The sequence below is a fragment of the Alosa alosa genome, chromosome 10, assembly GCF_017589495.1.
Source record: "Alosa alosa isolate M-15738 ecotype Scorff River chromosome 10, AALO_Geno_1.1, whole genome shotgun sequence".
In the NCBI taxonomy this organism is placed as follows: domain Eukaryota; kingdom Metazoa; phylum Chordata; class Actinopteri; order Clupeiformes; family Clupeidae; genus Alosa; species Alosa alosa.
Window position 1 is genome coordinate 3,191,616 of NC_063198.1, and position 25,102 is coordinate 3,216,717.

Below are 25,102 nucleotides of genomic sequence, written 5' to 3' on the forward strand. Positions count from 1 at the left end.
GGCTGACAGGAACTAAAACACAGGGACAGGAAGTAAACACAGGAACACATGGCACAAGAGGTAAACAAAGGAATACAAAACACTAGACAGTGAAAACAGGATTGTTAAAATAGCCTACACACATCTGCACTCTTCTATTATTTGAACTCATAGGCAAAGTGAAACTAACTTTACCGTGTTGTCATAGTCAACGACAAAACAGTTATACACAATGAATTACATTCACTATCGACTCACAATGGATTACCATCAAAAATATAAGAATAAAAACCTGAGGACATTTATCCTGCAGAGGAGTTGCTGCTTAGATCTTGTAACAGTGCGCCTTTCGCTATAAACCAGGTTTTTCTTGGTCAGTGGCGTAATGCTTTTTAGATGGTGTAAGATAGCGATTTTTAGATAAAGCATTGTTTAATAAAAGAGAAGCGCATGGCGAAAAATTTGATTGTGAGATAGGAATAAACTTTGCGTTGTGATAAGAAGAATAAAAATACAGTATGCTATGCACTGCGTTTCTGATCGTCAAAATTGGGCCCTAAATACTAATCATTGTGATAAAATGGTTGTAGCGAATTAAACTTACACTAGTTACTAGAGCAAAGTACATTCAAGTAAACCTTTGAGTCAATATTAACTTGCAGCACTGCCCCATAAATAAACAGGGTGGGATATGAGAAAGATTAAATAAAGTCGACATATTAGAGCAGTTATAAACATGCTCTAATGACATGAGCTTTTGCATGTCTCTGTCAGGTTGTTTGCTGAGTATTAGTCTGCATGCAAGTGAGGGTAATGGGTTAATTATGGGTTTTTATACAGAACACAATCATATCTTCCGTTTTTACTGTAGTTTGAGAAGATGCAGTAATACACTAGACAGAATATGAACATGAAGTGAAATGAAGGGATGCATTCAAATATCACAGCTGATCATAAACAACATTAGCCTAGAAATCTAGACGCACCCTAGCAGCAGCAACTTACATTTGCTTCCAGGGCTAGTCTAGCAACTCTCTGTTGGCTTGTGAGCTCAGGCCAATCAGGCCTGATCAGGCCAATCAAATCGTGTATAGAGTCGTTGGGCGGGCTTAACATAATGATTGATGGCAGAGTTGCAACGGTTTGGCTTGAATTCCCTGCTACTTGAAAACAAAGAAGATGGATGTTGCTGTTGGCCAACAGTGTAACACAAGTTAAGCTTTTTTTAAGTTGGCAAAAGCTTGAACTAGCCAACTAGCTCCGCTGGTGGGAAACCGCATGGGACTCATAGCGCTGTCCTATTGCATGAAGAGGGAATTTGAAAGACAACCGATTATCCCGCCCCTCGGACTGAGCACTGCGAACGGAAAGTGCCCAGACCCTAGATGTTTTTAAAGGGTGCTGTCATATATGATATTTTAATATTGTATACTGACCTGTGCAATTCAGACCATCACCAATAAATGGATCCTGACATTCACACTGGCTGTCTGTCTTGTTGCCAAGGCACACAGCATTTGGGTGGCAACCAGGGGAGCAGACCGGCTTGCTTTCTATTAGAAGGTACAACAAAAAGAGATCAAGGGGGTTTAAAGGGGTTAGGTCAGTTTGAGAAAAAATAACACTGTATAAAATCCACCTCATTTAATTTGATTTAACTTTAATTATCCATTACCCAGTCTTGATTCACAGTAGTTTCCAGTCCAGCCCTCTTCACAGAAACACTTTCCACTGCCATCCATACCATCCTCACACTTGCCATGTGTTGTGCACATGCATGCTGCAGAATACACAATTAATTCATCATGTAAAGAAACATTGCAAATTCCCTTGCAAAGAATAAAAAAATACAAATCCCAAATTATCATAGGCAATGTACCCTCTGTCTGTGTTATAAAACCTGCAACAGGGAACACCCTCTGTTTTAGTTTGTAAAATATCATAATCATCCATATCTCTGCCTCTTCACAGACTTTGTACTGGATTCCCTCTTTGCAATACACGCCACATCCTTGGGTTCAATGATCCACTCACTTGGATTTTCACACCACTGCTATGCAGAAAAACCCCTAACAATACCCATTATATGACTCCATGGTCTCGGTGTGGATCATGGCTTGTCTCTCCAATACTAAAATATTGGTCATCTTGGCCAATCAATTTATCCATCACAATATCAACTTCATTGGAAGGGTCATGAGGCAGATAATAATATGTGTATTAGGTATTTATAGTGCTATTTTAGACACTCAAAGACGCTTATGAGGGTGGGACAGGGTTTACATTTTCATTTATTCATTTAGCAGACACATTTATCCAAAGCGACTTACAGAAAGAGAAATAAAGTTCAAGCTACTGAGCAGAGGAGACCTAAGCTAGGAAACTTTTTACATCAGTCAATACTATTACTAGAGGGTAAGAGGGCAGTATAAGTACTAGTCAAAGTGGTAGGAGGAGGAAGTGGTCGAAGAAGGTGGTAGAGTTTACATGCCCCCAGTATTCTTAAAGGAGAACGTGGGCTCTGTTTATAGATCTTTCTGAAACGGTATTTCAGTAGGGACTAAAATGAAATTGTGCCAGTATTGCATTAGAATGCTGTAACTGGCAAGCGCAAAATGCCTATATAATTGAATCTTAAGCAAGCATGCAAATCAAAGAAAGTGTTTTCATTATTAAAGGAGAATTCCGGTGTGATTTTGACCTAAAGTGTCTTGAAACACGATACCGAGTGTGAACGTATGTCTCATAGCTCATCTCGGCTTGTCCCCTGCACTCAGAAATCTGGCGCTAGTTAGCCAATGCTACCAACAGGTTTTCGTCGGGGGTCCCTCGGGCATCGGCCTAGCCATGCAAATAAATCACTGTTTTACACCATTTACGAGGCTCAAAGTAGCTCCATACATCATTGGTAGACTTCCGAGGCCCTTGACATTTAAAACGAGACATTGACAACTTTGAAAAAGCACTGGTAGTTTATTTACAAGACAATTTATACAGACAGTACCATAAGGAATTTTACAGTTCGACACCATCTTGAATTTAGTCACGATAAGTCTAGGGCTGCAGCTATCGATTCTTTTTGTAATCGATTTTTTAAACAACCAAAACAAATAATGCATAACGAAAATGACATGGCTGTAAAATGATCAAGCAATTGGCACAGAGGTATTTATTCTAACTCCAACATCAGGCTACAAAACTAAGCCCATTTATTGCAATTTACCCATTTAGTGTTTATAAGTGCCAGTGCCAATAATTAAATAATGTTCAAAATGCGCTCTGTAAAATTGCAGCCTCTTGTGCATGACTTAGCTGGGCGAACAAAGCTGTCCATACTATGTTGTGAAGTGCTTGGAGGAAGAAGAGGGAAAGCAATGTAATGTATTAATATGCACAAGTTTCATGCTGTAATCTAGACCTGACATCAAAGTAAATATCTGTTTTATGTAGATTTCTACACCTGCAGCATTTACCATTAGGCTACTAACAAATAATTTTACAATTAGGCTACTAAAAAATAGCCTACCATTAGGCTACTAACAAATAATTTTACTATTAGGCTACTAAAAAATTATTTCTGGGGTGAGCCTATTTGCTATGGTAACCTAGCAACCTGTGTGTGTATGTGTGCACACGTGCGGTGCGTGAGGGAAGATGAGGGTGCATGCATGTGTGTATAAGGGGTTCTTTTTTAGGCATACTGTCTTGCAATTGAACGTGAATAAGTTTACTACTTAAAAACATCAAAGCTAAACATTATATCACGATGGTGAAACAGCATGGAGTGGATGTTTTCGGTTCAGATGCTTGTTCTTTTCCTTTTTGAGTATGTAATGATCCCAAAACTTTACTTAAAACTTTAGACATTCTCTGCCATTTATGGACATCTTGACTCCGCCATCCGCCAGCTAAATTCAGAATGTATCACGATTCACGCGCTAGTGGTGTGCTTCCTGAACAACGGTCCGTGTGGAACAATCAGATCCCTGCGCGTATAGTGCGCGTCATAGGAATTTAACAAGGCTTCGAGGCAGGGTTTTTGCCTCGAGTAATTTTTGTAATCGAGTTATTCGAGTAACTCGATGAATCGTTTCAGCCCTAGATAAGTCGAGCGACGAGTACGAACGAACAGGTATGATAAGGGATCAGATTCCAAAAATAATTCAGTGGAAATGCATCGATTCAGTTGTTTCCACTTTAGGTCAATATCACACCAGAATTCTCCTTTAACATAAATGTTATGCAGATAACATGGAAAGGACCCCTACAGAGACACACCTGTGTCTGTTGATCTCAATTGAAAAATCCCAAAGTTTTACTTTTAAACTCAATGACTGTCCTTAAAAATCATCTACTTCCACACATACATCTACAGGGGGAAAATACCTGTACAGTTAGAGCCATAGTGATTGTCGACACACAGTTCACAGGATGAACCTTTGAAACCAGGTTGGCATTTGCATGTGCCTGTGCCTGAACGTCCATCATGACAGTCCCCATGCACACCACAGGGGGCCTCCAGACCCCCGGGGCAAACTGCAACACACAAATCAGCACTACATAACTAAATATCTAATACAAAAAGTTTATAGTATATCAGAATTCTGTCTGATTTCCTTAATTCACACATGCACGTTTTACCAAAGCAAGTTTTTTTTAAAATATTTGGTTACACTTTACTTGAAGGTATCTAAATAAGAGTGACATGACACTGTCATGAAAGTGTCAAACATTATAAACAAAGTGTCATTCAAGTGTCATTCAGTTTTTGTCATGACAAAGTTGTGTTATGGTTATGACAGTGTCATATCAGTGTCATGTCACTCTTATGTAGAAACCTAAAGTAAAGTAAATATTTTTGTGGCTTTTATACCTTAATCTGATAGGACAGCGAAGAAAGTGACAGTGAAGCAAGTGGAAGAGAGAGATTGGGTGGGATCGAGAAATGACCCGGGTTGGACCATCGTCCTGTGGGAATTTACGTTACTTGCTCTCATTGGCTTAATAATACTCTTCATACCATGCGTTTTACATCGTAGAAATAGGCCCCATAGTGTTCCTCAAGAATCAATCCTGGGACCAATATTGTTTTCGCTACATGTTACCTCTAGGCCACAACATTTGCCGTCACAATATATCTTTGCACTGTTAGGCTGAAAAGAAAGAAAGAGAAAAGAAAAGTGCTACATTGGATGCTACATGGTGAATCCACTCCGGTGGACTCCGATGTCTAAATGACCGGAACGTCAAAATTGGAGCAAGCAGTTTTGCACTTTTCTTTTGTCCTTTTCTTATTTATTTTTTTGCAAAATAGCTGCACCTGCAGTATAATCTATCAAGGTGTGCAGGCTCCTCTCATCCACTGTCATGCTGATGGCACTCAGCTCTGTCAGTGAAACCAAACATGCTTAAAGGGAAATCTTGAAGCTAAAACAACCTGGCGCAACCTTTGAGCAAGACCTTTGTTTGCATTAACAATTAAATGGCTTATAATGAAAGCTAAGGGGCACGCTAGCACATCAAAAACCAAACGCTATTTTAAACCACTGACAATGCTCAAAATATAATAACACTTCTGTGGTAGTGTGGTGAAGGTCCCTACAGACAAACCAAAGTATTGTAAATGTTGAAAGTGTACAGACAAGGTCATAACAATACCTGATTCTGAAGGAGGCAAATTGTCTGACTCTGTGTTCCGGTAGCGTGAAATGAGTGGGCGCGATCGATCTTGCAGCGCTATGCAGATCTGGCTGAATCTTACAATACAAACATGCCATGCCAGATCTACACAACGCTAGAAGAAGTTGAACTGATTTGACACTACCGGTTGCTTAGTTGATGTGAAGGACTGGATGTCTAAGAATTTTCTACAGTTAAATTCAGACAAAACAGTAGTGCTTTTCTTTGACTCACAAAAGGTGTTTAATATTGCTCAGTCTTTTCTTGCTAACTTTGCTCCAAATACTAAGGTTAACACAGAGAGAATTTTGAGTCCTGCTAGGGCCCTCAAATCCTCCAACCTGGCTCTTTTGACTATTCCAGTGTATAGATTAACGACTAAGGTTGACCGATGTTTTGCAGTTAGGGTCCCTGAACTAAATATTGTTATTATGATTTTTTTTTACCTTACTCTTTTTTTTATCTTTCCTTTTATTATGTTACAATTAATCAGAGCCTGTCTGACACCAGAATTGAATTTCGCCAAAGGATTCTTCGGAGAGACAACTTCCCTAGATACTGTCAAATTGTATTACATTTTAAATGTCTTACAGTGTTGACAAAATTGGGGACACAACTGTGAAGCCTTGAGGCAAAGTGTGTGCCATGTGCCATGGAATTTGAGGAACCCAACAAATGTATACAGACTCACTGAATAGGCTAGAGGGCTATTTTAAATACATAAATGACACTTCTTGATTAAAAAGCTCTATCAACATCATGTGAGCATATATGCCCATCACTGTGGTCTCAGCTCATGAAAACACATAGAAGGCTCTATTTTACACACCAGCGCAATTGACTTTGTATACTCGCGCTTTTGTCTTTCCTATTTTGCAGTCAGCGCATATTGGAATTTTCCCTCCACAGGTACATGTGCGCCCACGGGGGCGTTTCAGCGAAAAGAGGGGGCGTGTTCCTGCGCAAACGGTCCCTGTTTATATTTTGCAGTTTCAGAAAACAATTCCGCCACAGACCAGGAACCTCCTGGTCTAAAGTCAGTGTCGCGAATTCAGATGCTATTTTAAGGGCGCATGCATGGCCACAGGCCTGCAGAAATGAATGCTATGCACACTGATCTACAGACACCCTGTGCACAGATGGAAACATTCAAAGCCTTGATAATATTTGTCCGTTTCCCGGCTTTGTTCGTGCATTGGTCAACAAAAAATGTAGTAGCCTATATAGTACATCTACATGCAATATCTTTACAACAACAACGCCTAATTACAACTTATTAATTTGGACAACTTTATACAGCCCTATAAAGGCTAAAGTTACCTTTAGTTTTGTTCCAATTTACCGTTGTGTATGGCTTTAAACATCGTGTGCGCTTTAACATCAGCCTATAAGCATTACTCCAGCTGCGCTAATGTTTTGACAAGCACCACAAATTTGCCTACCTTTAGCCCATCTGAAATAACTCCAAAACTTGGCTATGTTCCCTCCATCCTTTCGTTGTTTTCAAAAACGTTTTATATCCATGATGGCCTTGAAGTCTTGAGTTTGTGAATTCGCTTAAATAAGCTTATTATGTGCTGTTAACCAGCAACCATACACAGTAAAAGAAAGCAGCAAGTAGCCTTCGCTACAATTTCTGTAGTTGCTGCGTCCATTCATTGTTATTCTCTCTCCTGCTCAAACAAAAGTTGTGCATGCATTAAGTTGATGATAACGTGTTTACAAACTCTACATAAAATAAATATTGTAAATAGCCCACTGTCATGCAGTTAATGGGATACTGTGCAGAGTTGGAAAGTTAGGTCAACTTGGAAAGTGTTTCTAGTTGCCTGTTGGTAAGGTACAGCCGTAGCTTACACCTGCAGGAGGCGCTTGCTTGAAGCCTCTGTTGCAAACACATTTCTACCTAATCACGGATGTGTTGATGACATAAATTAGGAAATATTAGAGGACTTAATGAGCGAACTGCATGCGATTCCATTTAACCCAAATGCCCCAGCAGCAGCACGGGAGAGGAGAGCTTATCTGACAGATCTGCATTGTCTATAGTGAGGTAATGTTAGATTACATTGCAAAAATATCACCATGCATTCATAAGCTCGTGATTCAGTGAGAGTGATCCCAAAACATCGGAAAGTGACATTTCTGTATTACATTTTGTCAAGAGGAAAAATCAGTAGCAAACTGTTCACAACTGACTATAGCACTGTGAACCGTTCCTGGTTGCGCCTGCAAATCCGCCATCATTATAGCAATCCGCTATGGAACAAGCTTGCATGTTGTTAAAGGGAATGTGAGATGACACTCTGATTGGTTTATTGCACATTACGCCCAAACCACACCCATGAGTAATGTAGCTACTACAGACCACGCCATTTTAGATTTGCGTCGGGCGCAACAGTCAATATTCCGCCGGTAAAATAGAGACAGCGCCCAAGATCCGCCCACAAAGCGATTTGCGCGAAGTCAATTGCGTTAAAGTGCAATATATAGCCCAGAGACTCATACGGGCATGAGAATGAACACTCCTGTTCCTAGTTAATAATGTGTGTGACTTACTTTACAATCAGTAACCATAAGCTGGCATTTTGGTTTGATCTTTGGTGTGCCTTAGCTCCAAAAAGGTTGAGAACCTCTGATCTAGATAAATTTATATATTTCTGAATAAACACTTTCATAAAAAGGTTTCTTGTTCACTGGCCTAATATGTAACCATTTGCATGAGTAAATGTTTCCATCACATGACCATATAACTAAAGGTTTTTTCTCACCTTGGCAGTTCATTCCATAGTGATTTTTACAGCAGCGAAATGTCCATTCTGTCACCTTGCACTCCCTTCTACAGCCTAACCTGGAAATATCATCGTAACTGTCGAACCACCGGCTGGATCTGTGAATACCCATCCTTGGATACAAAGAGAATGAATGGTGTCTGAAGCATGATGTTTTTTTCCCCTGAATGAAAATAGAAATAAATTAAACCTTAGCCTAGATTTAGACCCACCATCACTAATGAAACAGGGACGATAAGCTCACCGTGTCTTGTGAGAGGTATGGGCAATCAGGTGGTCTGAAACAGCTCCCACACCGTCCCTTGGTGAAATGTATTATCAGTGTATTTATATATTATTTTATATACATATATTTGTAAATTTAAAACATATTTTTGTCTGAGTCTTCCTTTTATGTTTACAGTTGATAATATCTTACTTTTATTATCTTGTCATCTAAGCCATCACAGCGAGCTCCCAGATTTGGTGGTTCAAGAAGTTGGTCAATCCCATAAGCAATACCAACATCAAAAATCAGGTGTCGTTCCATAATTTTGGCTTCGTTATTGTTGATCAGTAATTTTCCCTTTAGGATAAAATTGCAATTGCTTATTTGTGTGATTAACTGTATTGTATTAAGATGAGGGCCTTAACACTTTGAATGCCGTGCTGTTTTCGAAAGCTTTGTCCCAGAGTGCCAGTGCCAGCAATCTACAGTAGATCATTGTTGACGATTTTTGTAGAGCCACAGCGTATTCTATGTTATAGCTATGGACACACACTATGGCTCGTTTGAAAGGTGAGACTTTAAGCGCTCAGTGGGTACAAACCGTTTATTTCTACATGCCTCTGTTCCTTAGAAATCTCAAGCTAAACAGTGGCTAGTTTTCACCAAAATCCCTGTTTTTTTTTCTAGAAATGGAGACTTTCATGAAATATGAAGTGTTCCCTGTAAAGTTTCCGGGAAGTGACCTAGCGAGACCTGGCAAGACTGCCACCTAGTGATAAACCCACGAAAATGGCCTGGTTTTGACCTGACGTGCATGCGTCACTGATTCGACCCAAAGCGGCAACCATCAACAGAGTTATGATAAAATGTCTAGATTGTGCGTTATGAGTTTTCGATCGTCATCTATTTCAGTTCTGTTCATCATAGAGTTCCCAAAATTGCACATAAGGTGTGTTAGAGTGTCTATTTGGGTAATAATAATAAAAAAAAGCTAAAAACGCAATATATTGCGTTTTTGGCACTCAACGCATTTTTGGCACTCAAAGTGTTAAGATTAATAATAATTATCATTAAGAACAAAAATATGAACTCAAATAAAATTAATTCTAACAAAACTTACTATTTTACTTTTGTCACAGCTGATGGATATAGATGACCCATACATAGAGCGCAAGGGGGAAATAGGTGTGAGTAAATTAACTGCCACCATCTGTGGAGGTACACAAAAGATCATCTTTGAAAGACTGCGGCTGTTGGCTTTGATTTTTATGAAACATATCAAAGTCCTACTGATAAATAACTTCACTGTCCTTGTGCTGGTTAAACCAGGTTTAAATAAAAGAAATTGTTTGAATTCTTTGAACATATGGCTACAAGAGAAATGTGCACAGATGTGATGACATTTAATGTAATGATTAGCTGCATTAGTTTATTTTATTAGCAGCATTTAGCACAAGGGGTCCCTTAGGAAAAACATGTGAGATGTCATTTCTTTTGCTTTACTATGGAACTTCTTGTTGGCCTAAATGAAAAAGAATCAAGGTTATTCAAGATTAGCCAACACATTAATTTGGGAAGCTAAAAGGCAATAGTCTATCTGACAACATAATAAATACGGCCCCTGAAAGGCATGTAATAACGGTATTTCTGTAGTTAACAGCAGTAGTAACTATGGCAACAAGAGCCAAATGATTTTGCCACTTACAGAGGTGTCTCGAACCATGTGTGCTTTTATGAAGGCCTCCAGTTTATCACGATGATCCTCACTGTAGAGCCAAGTCTTTCTTTCGGCAGACAGGGAGTTTAAGGCCTCATCCGAGGGCCAAAACATTGTGAAGGGCTGGAGCCTTTTGTTCTCCACCAATGTGACCAGGTTTGTGTCCTCAAACATCACACACAAAAATGTTAGTAACTTAGAGAGACTTTTTAAGAGACTTCTCTTTGTAGACTGTGCTTTAAAATAGCATGCATACTTCCATAAAACAAAATATAACTGAAATTGACTATTTTTTTCTCTGTCTAAACACTAGAATAACTAATATAAATAGTTACAACACTCCTCCGGATTTGTTTATGTCAGCTACTAAAAATCTAAAATTTAGCAGATGTTCTTATCCAAATAACTGACAAATTGTGTTAAATCTGAGAATCGTATCAATGACAAAAGACAATACATAATGAGATTTCAATTCAAATTGAATTGAATTCAAATTCAATTTCCAAAAATTATACATACTATGCACACACTGCTTATCTCTCTCTCTCTCCCTCTGTGTGTCTGTACATGTAAATTGTGTTTCTATGTGCATGTGTCTGACTGGTAAGTATGTGCATGCATATTATGTTTACTTTGTTTTATTATTATACAAACATAAAATTTGATGGAGTTACCAAAGTGAGGACACAACTTTGATTAGCAGTTTTTATGTATAATAACAATGAAAAGTTAATTTCATGTATTATGTGACATTAACAACACTTGTTTTTGTGTGAATTTAAATTGCATGTTTTTCAGGGTACAGCATCCATATTATAAGAAATTCAAATGAAAATACTAGGGCTGTCAAACGATTAAAAACAAGTAACTAATTAATCTCATATTTTGAAATTAATTAATCTAGACTAATTGTGTTAAAAAGTACATTTTCTCCCTAAAGATTAAAGTGGCACAAGTGAAAATAAATCACAAAATGAATGAGTAACCACAAAGGTAAAAGTATAACACTTTTAAATTATTTAAATGACAATAATGACACAGTAATTTTGTTTTAAAGTAGGAATTTCTTAAGAAATATTACTCATTTGATGCTGTTGAACTCTTTTGATGCTGTTTTGATGCTGTTTAACTCATTTAAACCCATTGTGTCCACATGTTCTCATAATGATCTTTTTTTTTACCAGCTTATGGCTAGTCCATAAACTCTAACATCGTTTGTGCCACATGTATATAATATTAACAATGATAAGCATGGTGTTAAGTTGGTATAAACAGCTTTCATTCCTTTGGAAATAGAAGCATGTAATGACATGATGCTAGCTAGACATGTTCTGTCATGTTTTCAAATAAAAGTGAATTATGAGCTTGGTAGCCAGCCACCTAGTTAGCTGAGTGGAATGCGTTTCAATCGGCATATCATATGCTTCATGTAAACAAATTATTGAAGACTTCTAGACTCACCAGTTCCATTACACAAAAGCAAAGACAACTCTTTATATTATTGTCCATTATCCAAATCACAGTGAGTGCAGCCTATGTCAAAGTGCCCTGGCTCTGCACCGTTTAACTGGTCAGTAGTGGGAACTGGATTAATCCGCAATCTCCTCTCACCTCGTCTTTGTTGCCTTCAAGATTTCGTTTGATAAGCTGGAACCTGCCACTCGTTTTCTCTCCTTCATATGTGCGCTTAGACGCTTTCTCAATTAATCTTCTTAATGGAGAGGACCCGAAAATTATCATCTTTATGTAACATGCTATTGGTGCATGTTGACATCGTAAACTAACAATAGTGAAAAACAGTTTGCAGTAAAGCTACTATTTGGCTAAATGTTTGGTCCCTCCTCTGTCTCTTGGTGCCCTACGCACAGTGTGTGATGCGTGTGGTGGTAGTGGCAGCACTGATCAGGCAACTTTTTAAAACTGAAACTTTTCGCCTACAGGCTCCTCATGTTCCTCTCCATCTTCAGCTAACTCCATAGACAATAAAATAAACGATCTTGCGGCTTCAGTTACATGACATCAGCCCCCCACAAAGGAAATAGATAAACACAATGTGTTAATTGTGTTATATATTATATATATATATAAAACCGCATTAATTTTGACAGCACTAGAAAATACATAAAAATATATGAAATTGATGTTATACGTATACACAGGTCCTTTACACTAAACCTTTAAAGTATTTTTCAATTATTAATTTCTCAATTTTTAGCGCAAAATTGAAATTAAAGACATGTTTTGTCCCTTACCTGAAGAATCAGTGATGTTTATTATGTGTCATAGGAAAATAAAGGCAATAGAGACAGAATTCATTGAGATTTAGAGACAGAATTTGATTGAAATCCAAATCTAAACATGTACACTCTCACTCACCTTTAGCAGTTTACTAAATTGGCTGTAACCATATGCCTCTGCTGCTGCTGTCACGTTCAACTAAATTAAATGAAATCAAGGTTAACAGGAGAAATATCATTCGGTAAACTATGGTGATTAATTACAGATAAGATCGCATACCTTTGGTGAAATCACTACTTTTGAGCTCAAATCATATGGGGTTAGGATTTTGTCTAAGAAATGTATAACTCCGTTTGAGCTTAAATGGTCACTCTGGACTATTTTTGCATCCTCATTAAGGTACAGGGCACCCTGTAAAAATTACAAATCAGATGAAGCTGAATCAAAGCACAACTGATTCTTGGTCTATTCAACAATATACTAATACATATAGTCCTACAACAAGCCTGAAGAGCCCTCATTGTGAAATCTCATGTACATTATGGATTGTTATTAAACTCTCAACAGTTTCTCCAAAGGAACTTGAGGAGGTACGTTTTTTGTGAGAGGACAGCTAGAGAATTTACCTCTTTGACACTGAACTTCAGTTCATGCCCAGATGCAGACACTACTGTGTCTATGGACTTCAGATCAGTCAGAGTAAGCTCCTCACAGGCCACAATATGATACCTCAACAAGTCAGGAGCTCGACTTGCATTGAACCATGGTGCCAGAGTAATCTGCCAGAGCAATTTACAATGTTAGATGAGAGGATGGTGTAATAAAAGGCAATCAAATTTTAGAGGTACCAATATATTTGTCTGAGCCATTTCAAAATATCTTTAACAGTACATTAATGACACTTCTGGAAATGATCTCTTTCAAATGTTCTTTGCTTTACTCTTATAAAGGCATGTATCTTGAGGAAATTGGTCTTCATTTCATCACTTTTCAGGAAGAAATGAAACATTCTTTCAAAGAGCTGTAAGGGTAGTGTTGGGAGTAATGCATTATAAAAGTAACACCATTACAGTAATGTATTACTTTTTGTATTAGTTATTGTTTACTAGTTAGATAGCAAACTGAATATCTTGTTTTCCCAATAATACAAATTTAAACACATGCATAAATCCTTCTTTATCGTAACATGCTGATTCCCAAGGGCAACACCCAACCGGGTCTGTGTAGAGACTAATTATGTTAACAAAAGCGACAGGTTCAAACACACCTGTCTCCTGGAAACAAACGAGTGCACAGAGAGCCTTTCATGCACGTAGCCTGATTGAAGCGTTAATCAATCTGTCTTGATTGAATACTTGATTGCATTGCACTGTAACATTACAGTTAATGTGAGTTATGTCAAACTGATTTAATTTGAACTTATTCTGCTGGCCTTACACACACTAACAATATTGTAAAAGTTCAACACATAGAACCTGGAAATAGTATTTTGAAAGGGTGGGGGGCACACCTCCTTGGGACGGGTGCATCAGAGAAGGACCGCAGGGTCACCAATATCAAAGGAAGTAGAAAGCTCCCACACTGTCTTCTTTTGCAGTTGTAGCTTTTTATTATGATATGATATTTTGCAGTTTCAGAAAACAATTCCGCCACAGACCAGGAACTCCCTGGTCTAAAGTATGTGGCGCAAATGCAGATGCTATTTTAAGGGCGCATGCATGACCACAGGCCTGCATGAATGAATGCGTTGCACACCAATCTACAGACACCCCCGTGCACAGACGGAAACATTCAAAGCCTTGATAATATTTGTCCATTTCCCGGTTTTGTTCATGCATTGGTGACCTAAACATTTAGTAGCCTATATAGTACAACATCTACATGCAATATCTTTACAACAACAACGCCTAATTATGACCTATTAATTTGGACAACTTTATACAGCCCTATAAAGGCAAAAGTTACCTTTAGTTTTGTTCCAATTTACCGTTGTGTATGGCTTTAAACATAGCGTGCGCTTTAACATCAGCCTAAGCATTATTCCAGCTGCACTAAGGTTTTAAGCACCATCATTTTGCATACCTTGTTGTAGCCCATCTGAAATAACTCCAAGCTTTGTTATGTTCCCTCCAACCTTTCGTTATTTTCAAAAAACGTTTTATATCCATGATGGCCTTGAAGTCTTGAGTTAGTGAATTAGCTTAAATCAGCTTTTATGTGCTGTTAACCAGCAACCATAGTACAAGAAAGCAGCAAGTATGGCTACAATTTCTGTAGTTGCTGCATCCATTCATTGTTATTCTCTCTCCTGCTCAAACAAATGTTGTGCGTGCATTAAGTTGATGATAACGTGTTTACAAACTCTACTTAACAGAAAATATTGTAAATAGCCTACTGTCATGCAGTTAATGGGATACTGTGCAGAGTTAAAAGTTAGGTCAACTTGGAAACTGTTTCTCGGAGCCCTTGCTTGGCCGCCTGTGCTGCGCAACGCACTTCGCTCCTCTCATCTATACATCGTAGCTCCCATTTCTGTAAACCATACATAATTTCAAAGAAAAATATTACCACTCGAGGGAAATCAGTGTGGTGTCCATTAAGATAGGCATAAATCTAGCGTACACATTTTCACGAATCCCAGATGTGTTGATGACATAAATTAGGAAATATTAGAGGACTTAAGGAGACGTGATGTTGAATTGCATGCCGATGCCATTTAACCCAAATGCCCCAGCGGCAGCACGGGAGAGTATGTTAGATTACATTGTACATTGCAAAAATATCACCATGCATTCATAACCTCGTGATTCAGTGAGAGTGATCCCAAAACATCGGAAAGTATGTCTTTGTGACAATTCTGCATTACATTTTGTCAAGAGGAAAAATCAATAGCTAACTGTTCCCAACTGAACAGTGATTATAGTGCTGTGAACGCTCTTGGCTGCGCCTGGCAAATATGCCACCATAATAGCAATCAGCTATGGAACAAGCGTTAAAGGGAATGTGAGATGACGCTCTGATTGGTTTATTGCACGTTACGCCCAAACCACACCCATGATTAAATGTAGCTACTTCAGACCACCCCATTTTAGATTTGCGTCGGGCGCAACAGTCAATTATCCCGCTGGTAAAATAGCATCAGCGCCCAAGATCCGCCCACAAAGTCACTTGCGTTTTGCGCAAAGACACTTCCGTTTCAGACCATTAAAATAGAGCCCAGTGTGTCCTTTGATACAAAACAACATAAAATGCACCATTGAGATCAATATGTTTTGTATAGCATTGATGTAAAGATTAAATAACCAAAGGCAAATTTTGCTCTGACGTGATCACCTGAGAGTACCTGAGCACGGGTGAGGATATACTGTTCAATTTCAGTGATTTTAGTGCCACCTGTGGTTACTCTATACAAAACATATTGATCTCAATGGTGCATTTTGGCCATGTTCAAGGTGGGAAATAAAAAAATAAAAAAGAAAGATTTGACAGGTCAAATTGGTGTTTTAAAAAAAAGGGATCATGGAGAATAAAGAAAAAATATTAAAAAAAAATCTTTGTACATTCCCACAAGATATTTGGGCGCTCTGAAAATGAGATCCAAAATGTTTTTTTCAGACTTGTGAGGTCTGCTGTTCAGACTCTGAAGGAATTTATTTTCTGTTTATTGCTTTTTGTGAGAGTGTTTCTACTCATCTCAATAAATTAAGAGCCTATATTGAGTACAAATATGTCTTATGAAGGCCTAAACAGAGCCCAGCACTCCAATAAAATGTTGGATCAACTTTGAGGGACAGCATCCAGACCAAACGTGACGATTTTGCTACATACTATTCCTATTTACGTATGTACCAGCATGTACTGTAAAATTTGAGCCTCCTACATGGTTCTTGTGCTATGGGCTTGTGGAACTTTGACAAAAAAAAAAGGCCGAACTAAATCGACACCCCCCTCCCCCCCTAAAACTGGCTTTATCTTGGAAAGCATTGATCTTACATAAAAGTAATTTTACAGTGTGTCTCCCGGGTAACATAGGTACACCTGGTAATTTTTTCAGATTTAGAGACCTAAGTGCATTGGCCCTGGTTGAATTGACATGGAATGACCCTATAAGGAACCACCACAAAGTAAAGAAATTAAAAAATGAAAAGAAAATACATTGTTAGATAATCTGTATCTATAATTGTTCATAATAGTTTAATTTTCCAGAAATAGGCTGCTATATTACCACATAAGGTATTCCTGAGTAAGGAAAATAGGTACAGTAGGTATTAACCAATATCAAGTCTTCAAGCTTGTTAAATAAGAACAAGTAGCCTTACTGTTGAGTTTTCAATGTAATCACTGTGTGGCACAAAGACTGTTAGAGGTCCTTTTGAAAACATATCTCTGATCTTAGCAGTCTGCAAAAAAGGTAAGAGTAGTTAATAGCTTCTAAAACAATGTCAACTTCATCTCAATTGTCTTTTATTTCATGGAATTTAAATGTGGACTCACACTCAATGTACTGCGGTACCAACTGGCACCTGGAAGGCGTGATAGCTCCTGCAAAAAAAATCCTTGAAATAATTAAACAAATATAGCAGAAAATAACTACAAGAAAGATGACATTCTTAAACATTCACAGTGAACTATAGACAGATACTCACACGGGAAATGCTGCCTGCACAATTGAAACCATCTCCCCTGTAGCCATGATAACAGGTGCAGTTGCGCTCCCCTGGGCCAGTCTGCCTACACTTGGCATTAATGCTACAGCCTCCATTTTCCTTTAAGTGCAATAAACCACAACTGTGGTAAGCAGTACTTAATGAAACACTTAATAGAAATATGCATTCCAGAAATTATAAATGCTATGTGGGTTGCTTAAATGAGGTGTACAAACACGCCATTTGTCAGTGACAAAATATTTGGTAACACTTTACTTGAAGGTCTACATAAGAGTGACATGACACTGTCATAACCCTAACACTAACCCTAACTTGTCATGACAAAAAACGAATGACACTAACTCTAACTTGTCATGACAAAAACCGAATGACACTGACAGAAGCGAGGGACAGAAGCGTTATGTCATAAATGTTAATCACTTGTTTATAATGTTTATGACACATTCATCACAGTGTCATGTCACTCTTATGTAGATACCTTCAAGTAAAATGTAAATATCTTTGCCATTTTACTATTTTTACATTACACTTTTAAACAATACCAACAACAAACAATATAGTCATATATAGTCTAGGTCAATTTTTAAAATAAATTAACCCTGAAGGCAAATCATGTTAATTTTTGGCATACAAAATTTTTAGGGGTTTTGAAGGGTGCTGAATTCAAATCTTCTGTGTGCCAGGCTCAAAAATGTCCCATAATGCCTCAAAATGGAGAAATCCAATACGGCCGCCGCCACCAGGTCAAAATCTAATTAATCACTTTAATCACAATTAATCTTTTGGACTGTACAAGGTAAAAACCTGAATGTAATGTGCTTTTATAGGTTTTCACATACAGGGAATTCAATGCCATGCTCAGATTTGAGATCAAGACTAGAGAAAATGCTTGAAATTAATGTATATGGTTAAAATTGTTGTCTCGGATAATGAATAATTCATGAAAAAAGAGGACCATGAAACAGGTTGATGGCTTTCTGAAGAATTTCAAATTCAAATTCAAATGAATCATTGAATAATCAGCATTAGTGACATTAAAGTTCAAAAACTCTTTTATTATTATTTTCACTGTTCAAATAATTGCCATAATAATCTAAGATATGACCTAATATGCTGAGGAAATAAATTCAAATATGCTTCGGGAAGAAGTTTTTTTTTTTTCACATACAAGGCATTTCAGGCCACAGATATAACCTAGTAGCCTGGCGGGCCATCCTATATCATTGAAATGTATAGTCTGGAATCTAACCATTTACCTCGCTTAATCCAAGGGGCGGGCAGAGAATTATCCGAGACAATTAAGCGCCTGCATAAAGTCATTTGTTTCTGACAGCGCTACTCGACCAGGGTTCGACCAAGGGAAAACAGGTTCTGGGAGGGTGTTTAGCTCGGGTCATGGTGCAAAGGACCCTAGGGTGAAATTACTCCGAACCATCGCTTTAAACAACTCCCAGAATTCCCTGCCTTTCACTGCTCTTCGCTGCCCTACCAAGCAACTCTCCCAGGAAGTAGCCAATGTAGTCTCTAGCCTCTGACCAAAAAAACCTCAGATGATGCAAAATGATGATTTTTGCATCATCAGAGGTTTTTTTCCAGAAAACTAAAAGTGGTATCACCAGACTCACAGAATGGCTGCCACCAGACTCTGGAGAAAGGTAAAAATCAATTGTTTAACCCGAGGGGAGGTAGAAATGAGCGTTATTCCCCAAATGGTGAAAAAACATTTTGGCACCTAAGCATTTATAGACAATAAATTTATAGGCAAAATCTGAGACGGTACAACAACCATTTTCCTGGATTCTGTCTGATTTGACTTGGAATTACCATATTTGAACATGCTGGTAATATCAAGTGATATCATACAAACCCAAAGAAGACTTGACAGATGCTTCGGCCTATAGAATTTAATTTACGCAGTCGCCCCAATAGATTCATAACATCACAAATTGTTCACATTTAATATAGCCTTACAACAACCACTGTCCCTTGGTTTCTGAAGCTACATTGAAAGCACAACTTGAAGCCTTCCCGAAGTCACAGTGAAGCTGCAGAGCTGGAGTCTCCAAAGCACAGGGAGAAATTACGCTTAAATCAGGAACTTTAGATGGACTTACTTTGGCTACAAGAACTTGTGCTTTACAATCTATTTAGTTAAAATAATGCTATATATCTGCTAAAATGGCCATTTTAAGACAATTTATCTTTATAAAATCTCCCCAGATCGTCCAGATTCCTAGGTCCACACTTGTGGACACAGCTTTTTGACTCACTCAGTCACTAGTCGAGTTACCATTACAGAAACTGGAACTTTGTTTTAGAGGGCCAGGGCCGTTTATTTGTGTTTCCTTTAGGCCTAGTCCACACGTACCAAACCAATCTTTTTTTCCGCCGTCTTCCCTGGAACCGTATCAAGAATATTTGCGTCCAAACAGATCCATCTCAACACACTCAACACGTTACTTCATACCCCAGGCCTATAGGTGGCACTGTGTCTTTACAGAAATTCACCAAAACTTGCGCTTTAAAAACAGACAGAATAGGCTACGGCGAAATGGCTAGTGCAAGGAAACCAGAATTGTTTGTGTGGACTGATGGTGAACTGTCAACTGTAGTCAACTGTAAAACTAATAAACTTTATTTTACGGTTTGTGAAGGGTGCAGTCCGTCCTTTATTTGGCTAGCAGGTAGGCCTACTAATCACCTTTACTTTCTTTGGTTGTAGGATAGTCCGTGATTCACATTAGTTTTGGCTATCACCGCAATTAGGCTACTAAACGCAAGGCTTACCCAAGTTCTAGGCTATTCTGTCGCCACATTTATAATATTGCTATAAAACCTTCGTTAGTAACAGTCAATACTTTTGCCTGCATCAAATCGTGCATTCACATTCAGTGTGCTACCATCGGCTTAACGTGAGTTCTAAGCGTCTTTGTATGCTTATATCTGATTTCACTCGACTGTGAATGCATGTATATATGTTGTAAGACATGTAAAATAAATGAATGACACTGGCACTACGCACAAATTAATGTAGCCTAAACTTACACCGCACTTTCCTAATAACTTAAGTTCTCTCGCGTCACTGACAGTAGCTAGAATGCATAAAAAAACACCGGGAAAAACAGTGTTCAGTCCACCAAGTCATAAGCTATCGGCGCTGCGCAGCATCAGTTGTGATATTTATCTTGACGGAGTGTAATCGTAGGTAATGTCATGTATGAAAACTAGTATTGTTAGGCAATACTATAAGTGCAAGTCCAGAGCAGCTGAGGCGTGGCGATGACATCATCGATACGCAAGCAGGATGTGCGGTTTCGCTGTCTAAACGAACTCAAACGGGCTACGGTTTCGGATTTCTCCACTCTGGGACCAGGTTTCAGAAAAGTGCGGTTTCGGGCAGTGCGTTTACAGGATTCGTTTGGACGCTCGGCCAAGACGAAGCAAAACCTCTGCGTTTAACCTAAAAAGCGTCTCCGTGTGGACAGGGTCTTAGACAAACCGCCCCCGTAACACAACGTTATGGGAACTTCTATGGGGCCTGCCTCGGGGTAGGTACTTCAGTGCAGCCCTGAAGAACTCGAGATGTACAGTGTGCATCGACTTGGCCAGCTTCACTCGCGGTCCGCGCGTGGGATCACGCGGTATCACACGACTTTAATTTGTATTTTCCCAGTGTGACGCTGCAACAACCCAAACAACCGGTAGATGGCTCAAGTGAGCAGGGTGTCTAAAAAAAGAAATGGAGCCTGGAAAACCCTACACAGACTTCACTACAAACTTTAGCAGACTGGTTTAGAAATAATTTAATAGCCAGAAATATGCCTGCCCTGCCCTAATAAAGAAATATTTGGTTAACTGCGAGTGAATCCCGTTTGCAGCCGTAGAAGAAACGCAGGACAAATTAAACATTCTGTTTTTCTCCGAGTGCAACGATGATAGAAAGACATCATTTGGACAAAATATAGAGCATATTAACCTCCGTTGCTCAGCCAAATGCCTTCCTGTTACGTCCTGTTATCACGGAGTTACAGGCGATAAACGATTTTTGATGGTCACAAGTTTACTTCATTAGCGGTTTATTTTTTTGATTATTAAAGAGTGTTTTTCATTTAAAGGTTTGACTTCGTGCTTACTCAGTAGAGCATTTAGTGCTCTTCCCAATCCCAGGCGTTCACATTGCATGTTTGTTTGTAATGGATGCAACCGCGAGATACGCTTGTCATAGGCGCCGATACCGTGGATGCTCCGTCTCTCAGGCACCCACTGAAAACATCGAGCACCCACGTGTGACAGCTTACAGTCCCGGCTAAATTTACATTAATTTAAAATCAAACATCGCAGTTTATGTTAAATTCAGCATTTCTCATAATGTGATTGGATATGTTGCTGTCAATTCCCTACTTCATATACTAACCACCAATGAGAGCGTCTCTCGTATGAAAATTCCTGACACTTCCCACCTGAAGAATTAACGCAAGGCTTTGTCGGGTCTTCAGCCCCGAATGTTTAAAATGTATATAGCCTTGAATATCATTTTAAAAGTAGTCTGACAAAGCTTATTGTTTTGTGACACAGCTAAACACTGGTACCTCATAGAACGTCTATAACATAGCCTAGGTGGTCGCAACTCACAAAAGTAAGCAGATAGAAAGACAGCTTTATGCACAGGGGAGAGGGCGCGCGCGCGCACTGTGCTTTATGATTGTTGCCTTCTGATGGTATCTTGCTAATTCACTGAACTGCATTAGGTGACACAAATGGTATTGCCTTTATCTTATAACTCCTTGTCTGAGCGACTACCAGGACTATGGTTTTTAAAAGTCAGATGTTCCCTGACAAAGACATTCGAAAATTAAGAATGTTTATTGACTTGAAAAATACACAAATTTTTGCAAACTCCCTTCATTCAACCCTTGAAGACATCGCGGTCTGGTGCGCTATGTAGATCGTTTCTCGTACCATTTAATTTCTCAGAATTTAGGTTTACTAGGCCTACAATAACGTCATCACCAAATACATCTTTTATTTTTAGTTGATCAACCACAAAGAGTAGCATAGGCTTGTGCACAGTGCACTGACGACTGTAGCAGCCCAACGTAACCAGTTGTTGTAGATGAGAGGCAACCCCTTGTTTCAGATAGCCTGGACAACATGTTACCTGGGTGTTGCCTACATTATTAATTAATGGTAGCCTACAATAGTTAATTGATTCGCGTAACATATTAGTTGGCTCAAAGAGTAGGGAATCAGGATGGAGAGAGTGTGTTGCTTTTGCGGGATCGAATCCAGTTTAATGCTAGTTTTGAAAACATATATTTTTTACATGTCTTTTGTCCAGTGGCTGTAATGTAGCCCGAAGCTCATGGCGTATGGCGACTTCAAACCGCCTAAAACAACTTGTTTGTGAATGTCTGACAACTGCTGCAGCGCATGCACGCGCAAAGAAACCAGTAGGTGGAGAAACCATAAGGCACACAACACCGGAACGATTTTAAGGCTTTTAAGGATTTTAAGACGATTGGCGTAGCCTACAGTGGACTAGAGCAGTCACTGTTTTTAACTTTTTGTATGGTTATTGCTTGACAGGGGGGATCCCAAGCAGCTTTCAACCATAAGGCATTTCCTAATTCACCTGACACTGATATTCAAAATGTTGAAACTATTTCGGCATAGCCTGTAAGCAGTTTAATTAAATGTAATGTTAGTTGTAAACAAACGGGCTACTTGGTGAGGCTTGGCCTCACAGATGCGCTCGTGCCTTAAACGGCAATACAAATCTTCACGATAGGCCTATTAACTGACCGCCCGATTCACGTTGGCTGGGGGGCGGGGGCCATCAGACATTTGTTCCCAAGGGTCTATGAATTGTTAACCCGGCCCTGCCCCCAACGAACGCAACTTTCCACCTCTGAGATAGCTGAAAAGAAGTCTAGAGGACTCCTAACTCACTAGACCTACTTACTATAGGCTGCGCAAACCACAAGCCTATGGCAAGCGATTTTAACATTTACCCGCTAGACTGGATATGTATTGCAGATATCTGTAATTCAGTTTTGCCTAGTCAAAACGAACATTTTAGATATCCGCAATTTAATTCTTCCTATCCATAATTGTCATTTCAGATATCCACAAAGACATTCTTCCTAGGACAAATGACGCCACATTTGCCATTCATTTCTATGGGGTTTATCATTACGGATATCAACAATTCAGTTGCAGATATCCACTATGTGAATTACGGATATCTGCAATTGAATTGTAGATATCTGTAATTCCAGTTAGAGATATCTACAATTTGATTCTGACTAGTCATAACTCCAGTTGAAGATATCTTTAATTCACTTCAATTCAAGATATCTACATGTTCCTTTTCAGATTTCTTGAATTAAGTTTTGACTAGGCGAAATTACATTGTAGATATCTGTAAATGGAATTTTGACTAGTCAAAATGACGTTGTAGATATCTCAAACTGGAGTTAGGGATAGTCATAATTTGATTGTAGATATCTATTATCAAGTTATAGATATCTTGAATGAGTTTTGATTAGAGATATCTGAAATTGGAGATATCTATAACTTTCATTCTGCCTAGTCAAAATGTAATTATAGATATCTTGAATTAGAGTTTTGACTAGGCGAAATGACGTTAGAGATATCTGTATTGCTATGCAAATTAGGCCCGCATTCCACTTTAGGCGGGAGAAGAGTGTGTTGTTGTCCAAATCATCAAATCACATAGCACCTGTTAACTGTTAACTTTGTAATTAGCACTAATTAGCACCATGTCAGAGCAGCCAGAGGGTTTTTAATCGTCTTTTTAATGCTGCAGCCTATGCAAGACAGGAGCTGGCAGCAAGAATTGATGATTCAATGTTGCTTTGATTTTTTCGATTACAGCCAACACCATTATGAATGGAATTTCCTGTATGGTGCTGGTGCATTTAGTAGCCTAGGCCTACTAATTTATGTAGGCTATGAAACAGAGATCAAGCCAGTTGATAACGTGAGAGTCTAATAAACCTGCACGGTGTCCCTGAGTTTTAGTTATTTTAGATGTCAACAAAACATTACAGCCTGCTTATTCTTCTTCCATTCATAGAAATAAGGAAATAAGCCCACTTTTTCTTCGATTATGTTGGGGAGGGGAAATTAGCTGACAGAGAATGTCTAATAAGTAGATGGGCTCTGCTACGGAACTAAAGAGCAACGTCTTGCACAATAATTTGCACTAGTCATAATGACGTTTGAGATATCTTCACCTTTCATTCTGCCTAGTCAAAACTGAATTAAAGATATCTGCAATTGCCATTTAAGATGTGTGACGAGTTGAATGTTGTTTTCAATGACGTGATGACAGATATCTGTAATTCAGTTTTGCCTAGTCAAAACTAAATGACATATCTCTATCTGACGTTTCGACGAGTCACAATTACGTTACAGATATCTTGAATGACAATTCCAACTATCCAAAATGTAATTGCGACTAGTCAGAAAGACGTTGTTGATATCTACAATGTTAATTCCAGATAGTCAAACTTTGCGGGTAAATGATCAAATCGCTTGCCATACAAGCCTGCATTCGAGGCAGGCCTTCTGTTGAAGAATTTTATATAAATCCTGCGCTAACAGTAATCCTCCTACCCCCGCTACCACAGCTGTGGATAGTGTGGCATGCTCACGCTTTATGTCTCCTTCTTGCAAACTAGGCCTATAGCCCAACCATTTACGTCTTCAAAAAATAACAACTTGCCAGATATGCCTTCATAAATTTGGGCTTCATTCAGCATTTTGTTCTTCCACTGGAAATGACTCTTCTACATTT

At 38.7% G+C, this 25,102-nt stretch overlaps 1 protein-coding gene across 3 annotated transcripts in view; it reads right to left on the minus strand.

Moving 5' to 3' along the window:
- The window catches only part of stab1 (stabilin 1), a 153,048-nt gene that overhangs the window by 21,875 nt on the left and 106,071 nt on the right, over positions 1-25,102 (minus strand). For all 3 annotated transcript variants that reach the window (XM_048254800.1, XM_048254801.1, XM_048254803.1), the window contains exons 45-58: positions 17,260-17,379; positions 17,108-17,155; positions 16,933-17,013; positions 13,240-13,392; positions 12,893-13,024; positions 12,752-12,811; positions 10,364-10,540; positions 9,779-9,868; positions 8,869-9,015; positions 8,695-8,751; positions 8,430-8,613; positions 4,366-4,515; positions 1,655-1,759; positions 1,416-1,532 (exon numbers count right to left, since the gene is read on the minus strand). In XM_048254800.1, coding sequence (XP_048110757.1) covers positions 1,416-1,532; positions 1,655-1,759; positions 4,366-4,515; positions 8,430-8,613; positions 8,695-8,751; positions 8,869-9,015; positions 9,779-9,868; positions 10,364-10,540; positions 12,752-12,811; positions 12,893-13,024; positions 13,240-13,392; positions 16,933-17,013; positions 17,108-17,155; positions 17,260-17,379 — 1,621 coding nt within the window. The remainder of the gene's footprint in view (positions 1-1,415; positions 1,533-1,654; positions 1,760-4,365; positions 4,516-8,429; positions 8,614-8,694; positions 8,752-8,868; positions 9,016-9,778; positions 9,869-10,363; positions 10,541-12,751; positions 12,812-12,892; positions 13,025-13,239; positions 13,393-16,932; positions 17,014-17,107; positions 17,156-17,259; positions 17,380-25,102) is intronic.